This window comes from Rattus norvegicus, chromosome 17, assembly GCF_021556685.1.
Source record: "Rattus norvegicus strain SHRSP/BbbUtx chromosome 17, alternate assembly SHRSP_T2T, whole genome shotgun sequence".
In the NCBI taxonomy this organism is placed as follows: Eukaryota; Metazoa; Chordata; class Mammalia; order Rodentia; family Muridae; genus Rattus; species Rattus norvegicus.
The window spans coordinates 51,363,824-51,381,651 of NC_141550.1; the positions used below are offsets into that span (position 1 = coordinate 51,363,824).

The 17,828-nt window shown below is 40.5% G+C and overlaps 1 protein-coding gene across 1 annotated transcript in view; it reads right to left on the reverse strand.

Annotated features, from left to right (window-relative positions):
* Positions 1-17,828, reverse strand: part of LOC148000171 (amphiphysin-like) — a 143,308-nt gene that overhangs the window by 49,897 nt on the left and 75,583 nt on the right. The window contains exons 6-11 of the mRNA XM_087591861.1: positions 15,015-15,122; positions 13,811-13,896; positions 4,753-4,828; positions 4,092-4,174; positions 1,814-1,952; positions 531-659 (exon numbers count right to left, since the gene is read on the reverse strand). Coding sequence (XP_087447987.1) covers positions 531-659; positions 1,814-1,952; positions 4,092-4,174; positions 4,753-4,828; positions 13,811-13,896; positions 15,015-15,122 — 621 coding nt within the window. The remainder of the gene's footprint in view (positions 1-530; positions 660-1,813; positions 1,953-4,091; positions 4,175-4,752; positions 4,829-13,810; positions 13,897-15,014; positions 15,123-17,828) is intronic.

Genomic DNA, 17,828 nt, shown 5'->3' on the forward strand with positions numbered 1-17,828 from the left:
ATGACTCTGGCTAGTAGAAAAGGTGCAGGCTGATAAAATCTGGAAATTGAAATTTAGTCAAGAGTCAGGGGTTAGTATATCCAGTTGGTATGATAGTAATGTCCAGTGCTTTAGTTACGATAATATTGTGACATAAAAATGACCAATGAACTGAAGTTACTACATTAAGACTGCATAACCACACAACTTGAATTTTAAAATGTGAAACTGACAAATCCTCAAGGACGTGGTAGAAAAATTGAAAGAAAATAGGCCAGAGTGCATGCAAGGTTTTGTCACAGTGGTAGGATGACAGCAACTCTTCTTCATTGTATATTTTTCAACATACTTTCACATATATGTATATATATTCAATAAATATTAGAATTTTCAAATCCTATACACCTTACATTTAATAATCATTTGATTACAAAGCAATGAAACAAGCACAAGTAATAAAATTTTATTAATGGCTCTGATATCTACAGCTGACCTGAGAGTCCTGTCCACCATGGCACTTTGATGGTCATTCAGCTGTCCTGAGCACTCACCTGGGAAGGTGTTGTCACATTGATTTCTGGTACAAAGTTGTCCTCAAAGAAATTGATGATGTTCTCCTGCTGTAGTTCCTTTGTTGGGGTGACTTTAGGCAGAGGTGGGACAGGAGGCCCTTTCCTTGTCTGGGAAGCATTAATACAAACATAGTAGCCTTTGAGGAAGTGTCAGATGAGCACAGCTATGCAAACAGACATCTAACTGAAACTAATCTATACAAAGGTGTAAGCCTACTCGATTCAAGTCAAGAATGCTGTCCCCTTGGGTGCCTCACCAAACACTGACAGGCACTGGTCTAATTGGAAGAAGTCAGGTCACTTGATGAGAGTCCATACATCTTAATTTAAGCAACGCCCCAAACTGCAAGACCTATGATCTCACCCGGAAGCCATTCTTTCTCTCAGCTCATCTACCATTGATTTCTCTCATAAGAAAACAAATGGAATTTCAAAACAAAAATCAAGCCAGATGGGTTTTTTGTTTTGTTTTGTTTTGTTTTCTTCTTCATTTGTTTTCCCCAAATGAGTCAATGAGGTCAACAAAAGACAGTTCCCACTTCTCTTTCCACTCAGGAATTTTAAACATTAGAATCTACTACACTTATCTTCTTACAATGTTGCAGCTTCAGCCATATTCATAAAGCTTATACTGGACCATGAATGTTAAATGTAGCTACAGAAATATTATGTTCACACAATGCAGGGAAATCAAGAGTGGTGGGATCTTCTCTTTAGTTCATTTTGCCTGGTCATTACTTGGCTTTCACTGAGTGGCCACTCATGTGTAACACAATTTGGGGGATGAGATGTCTCCCAATACCCCAGTTCCAGGTGGTCATTGACTCCAATGGAGCACTGAAAAGAAGATTCAGTTCAGGAGGAATGTAGAATGAATGGAGTTTTGTAGATAGGGTTTTTCCTTTTCAAAGCTAATAGCTGCTCAGAGCATGGGCCAACCCAGCAAGTACTCCATCACTGAACAGACTCCTTCAGCCTCTGAATGGCAGGAGTCCAGGAACAAGTGAAGGTAAAGATGAGTATAGTCGAGGCCAAGAAGGTGGGGATGGGGCTAGAACACCCAAAAGAATAAAAAAACTGAGAATAAGAGGAAACACAAAAATCAAATAAAAAAAGCAGACAATGGCAATAATAATATCACTGTATCATGCCTTAGTCTTGTCATAGAAACTTTCTATAATGCTTATAATGCTTAACAAGAGAATCCCAAAGAAAGTCACTTCCCCATGAATTCTTCCATGGCCCTGATGCACACATCATACCTGTGAAGGTGATCTGGGTCGCACTGGGGCAGGAGATGCAGGTGCTAATGTGTGGTTGGGACTAGCCGTTGGGCTGGGGAGGGGTGAAGCCTCCTCTGGGGGTGATGGTGTCTTTGCAATGCGAAGAGGACCCGAATCACTGGATAGACACAGAGGGTTGAGCAAGAAGCCTTCTGAGAAGCAGGATTCTTAAAACCCAATATTCTTTACCCAAGAGAAATCCTGAAGCTTAATGTCACTGTTATTTCATCCCCCACTTCCAGGTTATTTCTAGCTGTTAGAAGTAGTAATGGATATTGGAAACTGTCACCATTAATTGCTCCCTGTGAACCACGGTCAACCATGCTTGGTTTTAGATATGTAAATAATGAGGTGTAAATAGGTTAAAAACAAAGAAAAACTGCAGTGCTTTACGACAGTTGCATTTATATCTTAGTATAAAATCTTGTTCTCGCCACATGCCAAATCAGCTCCACATCCCAACATAAGGCATAGTAAGAAAACCAGCTTCACTTCTGCTCTACAACAGAGTCATGTCACCCCACAATCATAGATAGTTACCCAGAAAGCTGTGACTTTTAATTTCAAAGGCAACTTGGGAGAGAGTTCATAAATCTTTTTCAGGAGTGCCTTTTGAATTATGTTTAGAGAGTTACAAAATACTTCTTTGTGTACTTTATGAAACAATGACTAACTCAGACACCTTCAGGGCACCAGCAGACCACATGACAGGTGAGATTCCACAACTTCCTAAGAAGCCATCATGTTCTAGGCACCTTGCCAGATGCTTGGGAACAGCTTAACATGATGACTCAGATGGCACATCCTACTCTCTAAGAACATCTAAAGACAACAGCAGACGGAGCAGAGTCTGTGACCTAAATAAGAGTACAGACGCAGCAGCATGATCTACACATTCAGGAGCTAAGGGAGCCACATTCTTTTAAAGACACTCTACATGATTGCGGCTCTTAGCCAGCAATCATGACCTCTGACTAGAAACAGCCCAATCTATACTCTATTCTAAAGACTGCCTTCAGAGCTAACTCACCACCTCGCTCTGCAGAGAATGTTTTTGAAAAGGAATAAAAATAAGAGACACTTGTCAAGTGGCTGTAACCCGACTTCTTGCTTTAACTGATAATGAAACTGTTATTTGCAAATGCTTCTGTTGACTTCATTTCCATGTCAAGCCACTCTTAACATGCCTTAGTTTCATAACATCCAAAAGGTAATTTGAATATTCTTATTATTCTATTATTCTTAGCTCAACAATGTAAAAAAACAATGTTGGAGCCTTAATTCTCTTCTTTTCTTAGATTACTTTAGGTCACACCTTTCCCCTGGAGAGAAAAGACACTCTGGCTTCCCTGGCAGCTATAGCAGAGGCTGTAGTTATAGGTAGGTACTCTAAAGAGAAGTCCATGATCAAAACAGTCATCATCAGACGCTAACATGGAGAAAGGTTGGAAACTGCATATGTCAATGGATGAGTCTGTACATACATTCCTATAAGTGTTTATAATGATTGGCATTAAAAACTACAAGTATAGAGTCTCAGAACTGACCATCACCTTAGGAATAATTTTATTCCATTGGACCCTACTTTTTCTATAGATATTTAAACGGGTTCTTTAATTCCAAAGGTTATTGGACTTGAATAAGAAAAACAAAGCAAATTGACCTTAAAGGTATGTAACTGAAACCTGGGGCTTCTGACTGCTCAAGGCTTGTTAGGTAAGATAAAATCATTGGAGAAAGTAAGCATGCAGTCAAACCAAGGTATACAGCTCAGCTGTGCCACTGGGCCCTCAGTCTCTGACTGGCCCATTCATAACAACATGCCATGGAACACTAACAAAGCCATGTTGCAGGGCAAATGGCAAAGCAGAGGTAGAGAGAGGGTGGGCGGCGAGATCTCTTCCACTCTTTTCCTTTCTTTAGTAGTGAACAATGAGCACAAAGCTGGAGGGGTTTTCTCTATTGCAGATGAAGTAACAAGGAGAAATGATGACTATCCCAACTGTTGCTCTCTGGTTCCATGTTCATCAGAAGCAGCTACTCACTTCTGCTGTGACCAGTAGCATCTTGATGTGAATGAAGGCAAGAAGTAAATGTAAGAGCCAAAAACCTAAGTTTGGGATCACTGTCTAGGTGGAAGGGCTCCTTTTAGATTTTTATAAGGTGACTAGAATAGTACAATGTGGTCTCCAGGCTCTAGAACGTTCAATACATAGGATATCACTTGCACATGCAGCTCAGAGGACCAGTGGCGTACCTGGGAGCTCCTTGAATGCTGAAGGCCTTGTCAGCGTGCTGATCACCAAGTTTCGTCATAACTTCATAAAGCTTGTGGCAAAGCTAAGAAGACAGAAGCCTGTTAAACACAGGATATTCTGGTGGCCACCCATGTTTTCCTCCCCATGAATGAACTTGTTTAGTGAGAAGCTACAACTCTTCTGGGAATTAGATTGGTCTTGAAATTCCACATACCACATTTAAAATCTACACCTAAGTTGAAATAACTTTATACAGTGAAAAGAATGTGCTACTTGCTGGATCAATCAGACATGTATTCAATAGGACATGAAGCAGAAATGACAAGGTGATTATCTTAAATCTATTAACAAATAGTCCTATGACTGTCCTGGTGAACTAAGGTAATAGAGAACACCATTACTGCTGCTTATCTAAATAATTTGAGACCAGGTTTATATATATACTAATTTAGAACATCATTTAAAATTCCAACTTTTCAGCTAACAGAGGAGGAAATAAAATAGTGGGGCTGTAATAAAATCTTCAATACCAGTGCAAATAGTTCAGAGAGTAGTAACACAGTATCGCTACAACATCCGTGTAAGGGTAAGGCTAGTTGGCAATTCTATGCAATGCCCTTTGCATTACTTTCCATAAGAGCAACAGTCACCATTACTCACCACTGCGATTTCCTTGTGAAACTTGGCCTCAAGGCTAGAGACGTTTTTGAAAGTATTGACATAAAACCCAACTCGTCTACCAAGGGGAAACAAATAAAAGAGGGAGCTGTTAGCAAAAGTAGCTTTTAATGGCCCTGAACCAAATTAAGACTATGTTCCTAATATAAAACTTTGAAAAATATTGAATTCAACAGCATCCTAGAGTAAACCTGACTTTTCTCCACTGGTCAGCACACGAGCTGCTCATTGGCAACATCTCAAACACATTTATAAGGGGAAGCTATGGGAAGGGTACTGGGACATGTAGCAAATTCTGTCTGTCTTTATCACAGTTCCCTAAGAGTAAGCACAAAAGCCAAACCGAGATTTAGCCAGGATAAATTCTTTCTCCACATAAAGAGTATCTGGACATTATTTTACTTAATTCTTTTCCTTTAGTTGGGTAACAACTACTTCAATTCATTTTATTGTTTCAGTGGCATTCTCAAAAATAACTGAAGAATCCTGATTATTCAACTAGATCTGAACTCCCAGGGAAAAACAAAACAAAACAAAACAAAACGAAGTAAGGTCTTGGATGACAGAAAACTTCTGATCTTCTGTTGCTTAAGCTAAGCCTTCCAGTGCATAGAATTCCAATGAGAGTGAACGGAGAAAACACCAATGTTAGTGGATCCAGGAGCCAGAGAGTTGCTTTTATTTGTTTCTTCATTTGATGCTTACAAAAATCCCCTGGGACGGTGAACCTCATTTACTAGAAAAAGTAAATGGCGCCCATTCATAGCCTGCCCCACATGTGGCCCATACATATACAACCACCAAACTAGATAAGATGGATGAAGCAAAGAAGTGCAGGCTGACAGGAACTGGATGTAGATCTCTCCTGAGAGACACAGCCAGAATATGGCAAATACATAGGCCAATGCCAGCAGCAAACCACTCAACTGAGAACGGGACCCCCGCCGAAGAAATTAGAGAAAGGACTGAAAGAGCTTGAAGGGGCTTGAAACCCCATATGAACAACAATGCCAACCAACCAGAGCTTCCAGGGACTAAGCCACTACCCAAAGACTATACATGGACTGACCCTGGACTCCAACTGCATAGTTAGCAATGAATAGCCTAGTAAGGGCACCACTGGAAGGGGAAGCCCTTGGTCCTGCTAAGACTGAACCCCCAGTGAATGTGATTGTTGCGGGGAGGGAGGTAATGGGGAGAGGATGGGGAGGGGAACAACCATATAAAAGGGGAGGGGGATGGGTTAGGGGGATGTTTGCCTGGAAACCAGGAAAGGTAATAACAATTGAAATGTAAATAAGAAATACCCAAATTAATAAAGATGGAGAAAAAAATAAAAAAGAAAAGAAAAAAAAAGAAAAAGTAAATGGGATAAACTGTCTAGGGTCATGCAGTTCACATGTAGAGAAAATCAATTTTTAAACCCCAAAAAAGAGAAATGTTATTTAAAAATATCATAGACTACTTCACAAAAAAATTTTAACCACGACTTCTATTTCCCTGTCAGCAAGTTCTGCTTTAATTAGGTGTTTTTGAATTTTAACTAAATTAGAAAAAACTTGGAGCCAAATGTAAGAATTCTGAAATGAAGTGATAATTAAATGGTAAATCTGCCCCATAAATAAGGCACTGTTTTTCTGTGGTTTACCTTGTACCTTAAATCCTTGCTACATTACATTCTATTTCCTCTACCCAGACACCAGGTGACCCTGATTTCACCTATTTTTATTGTAACTGATTTCAAAACATATATTTCACATATGCATGAATGCAGATGGTTCTTTACATCCATGGCTCTGTACACTGTACCTTAACCGTCCATGGGTTAAACCATCAGAAAACAAAGGGCATCTGCACTGGAGACAGGGTTCTCTCACCATCTTACTCTTTGCAGTTTCTAACAAAACAGCTATCTGCATAATGTTGTCATGGCATTAGGTCTTCTACATAATTTAGAGATGAGTGAAAGTTCATAACATGATGTAAGGAAGTGATACACAAATACAATGTCACTTTATTTTACATAAGGTTTTGCTTCCCTTAGGCGATCTGGGAACTGATTATCCACAGATACAGGGCAAAAATATATGTATTTACACATGTATATGTACTTTTGCATATAGGAATACAGTAATAAAAACTCTGGCATAGTGTCATTGGGAAATAGTAAAAGCTAAGGTCAGGGACTTAATTAATGAGCATTTGCACCATTATAATTAAATGGAATTATAAAAGCAAAGTATAGAACCGAATATGAATGCAAAGATGCCACAGTTAAATATAAAAAAAGAAACAAATGGATGTGGGGCACAAACAGCTAAAAGAACCCAGCCACAAACATTTGCTTGAGAGGACACACACAGGCTGGCCAGAAGGATGGGCCAGAATTGACTTGATGAGTACAGAGGTCATTAAAGTTGACTAGTGAGAGCTTCGTTTACTTGTCTTTTGCTTTGATAGAACACCATGACGAGGGCAAGCATCAGTTTATTTGGCCTACAATTCCAGAGTGATAAGAAGCCATAATGTTGGAGACAGTACGGCAGCAGTGGAAGGAATCTGCAAGACCACATCTTAAATAGCAAACACGAAGCAGAGAAACTGTCTGTAAGGTGAGGCCTTATGCTCTTATAGACCATCCTGATGACATTCTTCCTCTGGTGACAAGGCCTCACCACTACTTCATAGATGTTAGAAGCAGCTGGGAGATGTGCCTCTGGGTATGACTACAGGAGGTTATTTTGATTATGTTAATTGAGTTGAGATGACCTTCCCAGTGGGAGTGACATATGCCCTAAGCAGAGAATCCTGAAATGTGTGAGAGTCGGACTAAGCAGAGTACTTGCATGCACATAACTGTTGCTGACTTCTACAGGCTGTGGGTGTAACGTGACCAGCTCCCTCAAGCTCATGACACTAACTTCATTGCCACATTGGACTGTATTGTGGACGTGCAAGCCAAATAAACCCTTTTTCCTTAAGTTGCCTTTGTCATGGTATTGTATTGAAGTAATAGCAACTAAGACACTACATTTCCATGATTAATTTTTGTTTCTCTGTCACATCATCTGTTATATCAGTTTTTATCTAGAGATAATTGGGGCAGTTCTAGAAAGAAACAATATATTTCAATAGCTAAATAAGCATGTTTGCCTTCATAATATTTTCTTTCATTTTAGAATTTAAAAATTAAGTAGCATGTCTTAATTTAGAGAAAAAAATGGACGTAGTGGTGATACAACTTATCCTATAGAAGTTTTCTACAATAAAAAAAAAAAAATCAGGGACTGTTTCCAAAAGGGCCTTTGACTTGTTCACAACTGCATTCTTGGCCCTGGATACGTAACCTAGTACACAGAAGACACACAGTGATTATTATGTGAGTAAGTACAGGATAAATAGATAAATGAAAAAGCCATTGGGAGGGTTCACTCCAATGGGCCTTGACTTATAAAACACTAATGTGAAAATTAGTGAAATATATATGTACAAAGTGTGAGGCTCTGGGCGCTGATATTTCTTAGAAGGCTCATTTCACAAGTTCTTCATCAATAAAGGATTTTGAGACTTTACCACTTCAGGACTCAACAGGACTCCTTCTGATTTGCTGTCAAGAACCTTTTTTTAAGCCAGCAGTTTTGATGACATCACCATCACTAGGTGGGTATCACTGAGACATATTTTGTTCTGAGAAATATGCAAGCCCACATATACGCTGTTACCTTCACACACTCAGTCCTAACAGGAACATAACAGAACTCTACACTCCTATGGTGATCTATCTAAACAGCAAGTACGCATCCCAAGGCCCAAGCATCTTGTTAATCCCTGTTCTTCCACATCTGTGCCAGATCCTGCTTCTTGATCACTCTCATGGCTTCATCTGGGAATTGGAGCAACCCACTGTCTCACATCTAACTTATCCCATGAAAAATCCCTATTACTTCATTTGCAAGCACCTATACCCTACCTTTAAGACTTGTGTAAGACTGATGACTTTCTGGGCTTTTGTAAACTTTTTAAATTCATTTTTTATACAATATATTTTAATCATGTTTTCTCCTACCCTAGTGCCTCTGAAATCTTCCCCACCACCATGCTTGCCCATGCTTGTTCTTTCCTCTCTCTTTTTTGTTTCATTTTTAAAACAAGCAAACACAAAAATGGAGAAGAAGCTTAGGGAAAGGAGTTCCAGAGAAAGGAGGTCTCAGGAAGAGTCTACAAGACCTGACACTATGGTATGGTGTGCTTATAGACAGGAATTTAGCATGGCTGTCCTCCAACAGGCCCAACAAGCAGCTGAACACATCAGACACAGACACTTACACCCAACCAATGGACAGAAGCTCGGGACACCTGTGGTTGAATTAGGCTAAGGCTGGAAGAAGTCAAGGAGGAGGGAGACCCCATAGGAAGACCAGCAGTCTCAACTAACCTGGAGCCCTGAGATCTCTCAGACACTGAGCCACCAGCCAAGTAGCATACACTAACTGGTATGAGGCCCCCTACACATATACAGTAGAGGACTGGCCTCAGTGAGAGAAGCTGCACCTAACCCTCTAGAGACTTGAGGCCCCAGGGAGTGGGGTGGCCTAGTGGGTGGGACATCTTCTTGAAGATGGAAGAGGAAGAGAAATGGAATGAAGAAATGTCAATGGGTGAACTTGGAGGGGGATAACAATAGGACTGGAAAAGAAGATTAAAGAATATATATATATATATATATATATACATATACACATATGTATGTATATACATACTGATATATATAATTAAATGTACACACTCCCAAGTTACACCCTTCAACAACTAAAGAGTAATCATTGAATACATATTAGTGTATGTAGTTTCAGACCGGCAAAAAAGTTAGGTACATATATATAATGCATATATATGGTATATAAATACATGATTATGTATTTTATTATATACATACATGTACTTTTCTAACACACACATATATATTCATGACATAAACTTGGTGACTTGAACTGTCATAATATACATATGGCTTTATAGTTTGTTTTAATATACTGAAAAACAATAATAAACATTTCTCATTATCAGAAAAAAATAAAACCTCCACAAAACCACAAAAACAGAAATCAAAATAAATAATCATAAGACCAATAAGAAAAAAATGTCGAAACAAAACAAAATGAGATAAAAAGTCTACAAAATGCATTGAGTTTGTTTTGTTTCCCAACTACTCCCGGGCCTGAGGCCTGGCCTTAAATGTTATATATACCCAGTGGGACTCCATTGGAGAAAACTACTTTTTTTTTCATTGCTAGGCAATATCAGTTGCTTCTTGATTAGGGGCAGGAGCTCATGTCCCCTGCCCCTTCTCAGGGCTGGGATGTCATCTGTCCTGAGTGCTTGCAGATCCTATGCATGCTACCATAGGCTCTGTGAGTTCATATGTGCATCAGTCCTGTTGTGTCTGGAAGACACTGTTTTCTTTCAGTCACCCATCACCTCTGGCTTTTACAATCCATATGGCTCCTATTCCACATAGATCTCTAAGCCTTCAGAGGAGGAAGACTTTGATGAAGACACTGCATTTATAACCAGATACACCAAACTCTCTCACCCTGCACATTAGATCATTATTTCCGTATTTCAGGCAACAGAATCTACTGGGTACCGACCATTTCAAGCCAGAATCATGTAATCCAGCCCTTAGCCCTGTCTGACTAGTCCTATCAACATCTTCACCATTCATTTTACACATTCTCTGGCTAAATACCCACACCAACCTGCCACTGACAATGCTGTCTTCTGAAGGTGACAAGAGTTATTTTCCAATATTTCCCTTATTCTATCTGCTATGTCTGTGGCATGATTCCCCATGCCCATCCTAAAATCAATATTTACAAACCAGAGATATCCACAGTGCTGTCCTCTCATGCTCCATGAGGTCACCAGTGCCTGCCATGGAGCCCCTGGTCCTTCCACCCACTGAGCCCTCTCTAGAAGTTCAGTCCAAGTGAAATATCCGAAGTTCTCGTGCATTTGGTCTTCCTATTATAATGGGGATTCCTGGAACACATTCAACAATGGAGTGTCCGCTGTTCTCAGCTTCTTGAGGTTCTATTTTCTTTGAGGGCCCTGATAGAGCTATCATTATTTCTTCTTAGGTTTTTCTGCGGGGCCTCCTGACACTGCACACTGCTTCATATTGCCACTCAGACATGGCCATTGACACCTCCCATACTTCCTTTCCTTCTTTTTCACTTACAAGCATAGTAAACTTACTTGATTACTTAATAAACTTCTTAATGCATCTTCAAACACATCACACATGAGATGGAACTTATTACATTTCAAAACCTTCATTTTCATTATGTACTAAATCCTCATCTCTAAAGTTACCCTGGGCACTCAGCAAGGCCAGTCTCAATTACATTATTTTTGCATGACATTTTACTTTTGTTTCTTTTTATCCTTCAATGTAGGCTTTAAGAAAACAAAACGTTCAGTATAAGGTCTATAGCACATCAAAGAAGCTAGACACAGAGTGGGCGGCCAATAAATACTTGACAAATAAGTGAATATAACCTCTGCTCTCTGTCCTGCTTTCTCCCCACACTTCCCTCCTTTGAGTTCTCTTTTCTATCACCTTTGTGCCATATCACATTAATAAGCTTCCAAGAACCGGAGCTGGAGAAATGTCTCAGGGGTTAAGAGCACTAGATGCTATTTCAGAAGACCTCAGTTTAGTTCACACCACTCACGTGGCAGCTCCCAACCACCATAAACTCCCCCAGTTCCAGGGTACTTGACCTTCTCTTCTGGGCTTCATTGGTACCAGGCATGCATGTGATACCCAGAAACATATGTAGGCAAAATACCCATACATATAAAATAAGACAAAAATTCTAAATTAAAACCTCTCCAATTCTCACACCCTTGTTGGTGCACTCATTAGCTTGGAATATTTGTTAACCAAATACTGACTGCAAAAAATTCTACTTAACCATTCCCTATGGAATCCCCCTTCTTTACAGTAATTTATCACCATTTTCTATGAATCATAAGTTTGGTTAAAATATAAATATAGGTCAGGAGGTAAAGTGAGGCATGAATGAGACTCTAAGTTCAATCTCCATCAAATCCCCCAGAGTAGAAAATAAGTCAGTTTTTTGCAATCTATATCTCCTTCTATGCAGTAACGTATGTGTGTATGTGCGCATGTGCGCATGTGTGCATGTGCATGTGATGACCAGAGGTAGATCGATGTCTCACCACATTCTTTGAGTCTCTCACTGATCATGCAGCTCACCAATTGGCTAGACTGACAGCTGCTGAGCTCCAGTGAGCCATCTGGATCCTCTGGTCTCTGGTACTTTTTGGCAGATGTGTGGCACCACACCCAGCTCTACTTGGCACTGAAGATCTGACATCGGGTTATCATGCTTGCATGGCAAGAGCTTCACTGACTGAGTCTTCTTCCCAGACCTTGCTTCTTTCCTTTGTTCATCTACATGTTTGAAATAGGATTTTCTTTGCAGGAAAACAAAAGATAATAAAAGAACCAAGGAGGAAAGGACCAACTAAAGATGAACATCAAGCTTAGTATCATCCACCCTTTGGATTCAAAGACGCAAACTGGGTGAATGGAAAAGGGTGCACCATGTAAATAGTAAACAACAGAGTCCTGGAGTGGGTATCAGAGAGACACTTTTTAAGAGAAATAAAAGAGGATGCTTTATAGCTCGACATGGTGTGCACACTGCAATTCCAGAGATTGGGAGGTAAAGGCAAGAGGGTAGTAATTCATAATAATCTTTTGCTACAAAGTGGGTAAACAGACAGCCTGGGCTATATGAGGTGCCATCTCAAAGTAAGCAAACTAAAACATAGGACATTTTATAGAGATAATATCCTCAATAATATGCACATCCAAAAATGAGTAAAATATATATTTTTTAAAAGCTGACAGATTGAAGAGAAAAATGGGACTGAAAATAGCAGCTGTCAATAAGGCAGCTTCATTGATAAATTAGGCAGAGAACAGCGAAGAGAGGACCTTATGAACAGTACAGCACAACTGGACACAATTAATTTCTGAAGGGCTAAGATGACTTTGATGCAGGAATTCAAGCATCCATCACTGAGTACATGTTTCCTGCTGCATGTACAGTCCTGTGCATTTCCCCACAGGAGACACTGAAGATTAAAAGTACTGACTTCAATTTCAGGCTTGAGCAATGTAAATGTGAAAAGAACTATGTACTTGTAAAAATCATGAGTGTGTGCTATTTCAGTTAAACCCTTTAACTTAGATACAAGCAGCAGGAAGTTAAGCCTGCAGATATGTTTAATCTCTTTGGGGCCACCAGCTATTTAGAAGTAGGGTAAGTATTAACTAAAAGTAATACAGCATATCAAGCAGAGTTATATTTGAATGGCTGGCGACACGGAACTGCTAATGAGGACTGAAAACCATAAGGCATCACTGCTTCCAGCAACTCCGTGGTTCTAGCACAGAGCAATAAAAACAGAATAAACTACATAAATCTCACTCAAGATCATAAACTCGTGGAATACCTGTAAGTAAGAGCAGCATTTGATGTCTGAAATAGTGCTATAACTCAGGTGAAACTTCCGAAGAACAACGTTAGAAGGTAAAGATGTGGTTTTAGGATACTGGAAATCCAACCAAGAGCTGAAGGGGTCTTGTTGTAAGTTTTATGACAGGAGAAATTCTCCCAGTGCCTCTGGTTAGAATTCTCCACTTGAGAAACTTAACAAGGTTTAAACAGCTGCCAGACACTCATGGCTACTTAATTAAAATGAGATACAATGAAATAAATACAAATATTTTTCCTCAGTCTCCACAGACACGCCTCAAGTGGCTGCTCAGCAGGTCTATATAGCAAGTGGCTTCCATATTAGAAACCACAAGTACAGAACTTCTGAACACAACAGAAATATGACAGACCCAGAAGAAAGCAGAGACAAGGAAAGTGACTTAAAAGAAAGCCACTCCTCTTGAACTGCTGAAAGGCGCAGCCTGGAGCAGAAGAGCGTTTACCTTGACCATAGTGATGGCAATTCTTCTTGTAAGTCAACATTGAACTCTTCAAACACTTTCTGTGCTTTCTGAAACTCCTCTTCTGCCTAGAAATGACACACAACACATTACACATGAGAGATCCATTTCTGTATATATAGGCATTACTTCATATTGAAGAGAAAGAACCTTACTGTATCCTGAGAAGCTTTTTGAGGAGAGATATTTGTTGAAATCCACACCATTTTGTAATTAAAGGGCAACAGAAAGAACTTGAAATTTGTAAGCCTTGAAAAGTAAGTCATGATCAAGCTATGAAGTTCTCATGTCATGCTAGGGGATTGAGAAATTTTTCCCAATGGGATCCATTAAGAGACATAGGCAATAGGGAACTTGATCTAGAGATGTCATGTTGGAAGGAGATTTAGCAGTGATACGTGATAGGAAAGACAAACTAAGCCTGGAATCTAAGGGAATTGTGGCTAGCTGGCCTCATTTAGCTGCCATCTGCAGACTGCTGACATACACAACTGTGGTGGCTTGAAAGAGATAACCCCATAGTCTCTCTCGGGCTTTTGATTACTTGTTCCCTGATTAGTGATGATTTCTGTGTAGGCTTGGAGGGGTAGCCTTGATAGAGGAAGCGTGTCACTAGGAGCTTTGAGAGCTTAAAGTCTTGCTCAATTTTCTGTCTGATCTCTGTGTCTCCTGCTTGTGAACTAAGGAATGAGCTCCCAGATTCCTGATTGCCATCCCTGCCTGCTGCCATAATTCCCCCTTGTGATGGTGATGGACTCCTAACCCTCAAGACACAAAGCCTCAAACAAGCCTAGGCACGGTGTTTTATCACAGAGTTTAAACAGTAACTACATTTTTCTCTGGGCATTACAGTGTTGGCATCTCACCTAAATCTATATTTTATCAGTATTTTCCAACAATATAGAAAGAAGTGCAGAAACACTCCTTGGTTTCTTTGATCTTGCAACACTGCAAAAGGCTTGAAGTTATTCTGGTCACAATGTGTCAGTAAGGCTCGCTCATGTGATCTCAATTCTAATAACAAAGCAAAAATGTATTTTTACTTAAAGTGACTTAGAAAAGTATGATTTAGTTTGAACTCTGTCCTAATTGAAGTCTTTCTTTAAAAGGGAAACATGGAATTTTTAAACGTTATATGCCTTAAGATTCAGAGTGTGAGTCCATCCCTGGATGGATCCAGCCCTACCTTAGAGATCCGACTCTCATCCTTCCTTTTGGAACTCTGCAGAGCCTCCAGGTGATGGCGGGCACTGTCGTAATCCACGAGCTTCCTGCTGCGCTTAGCGATGCGATTCTGCCAACATGGAAAGCACATGAACTGGAGAGGGGGTGTCAGTCTCTGACTGCCAAAAGTCAAAGGTCAAATGCTTTCTGTGATGAAAGTAGCTGAGGACTGTAAAAGGACCATTGTATTTACAATGTATTTATGTGTCTGTGTGAGCACAGTTAAAGAATAATCTACAGGAGTGTGTTCTCTCCTTCTAGCCTAGCATGAGGGTTTCTGAAATGAACTCACATGGGTTACCAGGCTTGGTGGCAAGCACCCTTACCTTCTAGGCCATTTTATTGGCATGGAAGGTGAAGATTTAAAACAAGACGGGGGTGAGCATGGATAAAAGTAGGGAGAAGACTGCGAGAAATCAGAATAAAGCTTCTAGACCATTGTGCTACAACAGACCAAACAGCGTCCCTTCTGACAAAGAGGCCGATTACAAGCCACTAATAGCATGTTTCCACCAATTACCGAGAAAACCCTGCAGTTGCTTTGGGGGAGCAGGCAAATTGGACTCTCCATTAGCATTTACTCTGATTCTTAATGTGCTGCAGTCTGCAGATAGAAAGCTATATTAGGTTTTGTTTTATGACTAAATAGCAGTTTATGATTATAATACAATTACAATATAATATGATTATAATAGCAGTTTCACTGCCCAAGAAATCTCTTCTCAGTATATCATGGTCCTTTATGTATTAGAATCTCTAGAGCTAATGTGTCACTTTGAAAATGCTGGTGTTCAGAACACAGGGATACTGCTGATGGGATGGTTCATTCCCATGGCCACTTCATTAAGGAATTTTCACAGCCTTGGTCAGAAATCCCAAACCACTAGGTATGGACCAAGCGTTTGACCAGAACTGCACTTTGATCAACCAGGACTATCTTCATTTGCATGACTCCTACTTGCATAGGGATCATATAGCTAGTAATTATGTGCACAGTAGCCCACAATAAGCTCCTAGAAAGGTGTAGTAGCCAACACAGGCCGTTCTCCTTTATATGAAGCAAGTCATTTTTCAGGTAGCTGCACATAAACAAGCTCAATCTAACCATCAAAGGGCGTTTTCTAAATGGAGACCTCCACAAGCTCCAGGAGCCATTTTCCAGTCCTTGAAAAAGTTGGTAATGTAAATGAACTTATTGTCCTCGAACTTCAGCTCCTATTTGTATCCTATCTATGTGTTTCTCTAGACTGGATGGAGAGAGAGAGAGAGAGAGACAGAGAGAGAGAGAGACAGAGACAGAGACCGAGAGACAGAGACAGAGAAAGACAGAGAGAGACAGAGACAGAGAGACAGAGACAGAGAAAGACAGAGGGAGACAGAGACAGAGAGACAGAGAGAGACAGAGACAGAGAGACAGAGAGAGACAGAGAGAGACAGAGAGAGAGAGAGGAGACTGACATAGTGACTGACTGTAACCATGATTCTAGACTAAAGCTCTAGCAGATAAAGTGAGTAAAGTGATACCCTGAGATTTGTGCCCCTCCTCTTCAGAGGTCAAACTATTGAAACAATGGACCCAAAAAAATTAAAATTTAACCTAAATTTGACACCTGGGGAAGGACAACTAGAGCTCTATCACTAGTCAAAGGAGGAACTGGCCTCATGGGAAGAGATTTCACACAGTTCAGCACCTCATTCCACAGCTACACCAACTTACACATACTTCCTGGCTTTTGTGTCTTATATTCTAGAAGGTTTAACCACCAGGTCAGGAAAGACTGAAGTTTGTCTCCTCTTTACAGTAATGCACAAGCTGTTCATAAATCCACTGTTTTTTTTTTTCCTTTTAACCAACTCCTACTTCTTTGCTTCTTTGAAAATACAGGAAATGTGAGCATCAAGTTTGTGAACCTAAGTGCTCAGTTACCAAAGTATAGATTTGAGAAACTCATAAACCCAGAAGGAAAAAAAAAAATACTGACTTGTAGGAACCTAGACCTGTCATAGTCGGTTGTTAAGATCATTAATAACAAAAAACAAAGGAGAGGCAAATGGAGGGAACATGAGCAAAGCACAGTAATACATGTATGAAAATGAGAATATAACCCACTATTTTGTATGCTGACTTAAGATGTAATTTAAGACGGAGAGCTGAAACCCAGTCCTGAGGAGGAGTGACTTCAGTACTGAGACCAGAGGTAAGACCAACTTTTCTGCTCCAAGTGACCTGCCTGGTGGACTCAGGACACAGAAAGGCAAAATTCAGCTGGGATCAGACACTTCTGATTTCTAGCTAGAGCCCGAACCTCGCTGATCCATCCCACAGCCTCCTGCACCCAAACTCCATGGAAGAGAGAGCTGATCACCCAGATGTGTGGGCACTCATGAGACTGCAGGGCAGCAGAGACCGTCAGTACTGCCCACCCTTGCCCACATCCCTGGCCCAAAAAGAAACTGTATAGGACCTCTGGGAACCGGAAGATAGAGGCACTCAAACTGCAGGACCCCTCTGGTGCAGACTGCACCAGGACCTAAAGGGACTTGGTCAAACAGTTCCCTGCACTCAAATCACATGGTAGGGAGAGCTAGACCTTCAGAGAGGCAGACACGCCTGGGAAACCAGAAGAGATGACTCTCTGCCCAAATTTCTGACTCTAAAGGAAAATGCCTAACACCATCTGGGCCCCTATGCACAGGGACCCCGGAGAAGGAGGGGTGTAGAGTGCCGCTTTAACATTCGCCACCACAAGATGGCGCTGGCTTCCACTGCGCCCCA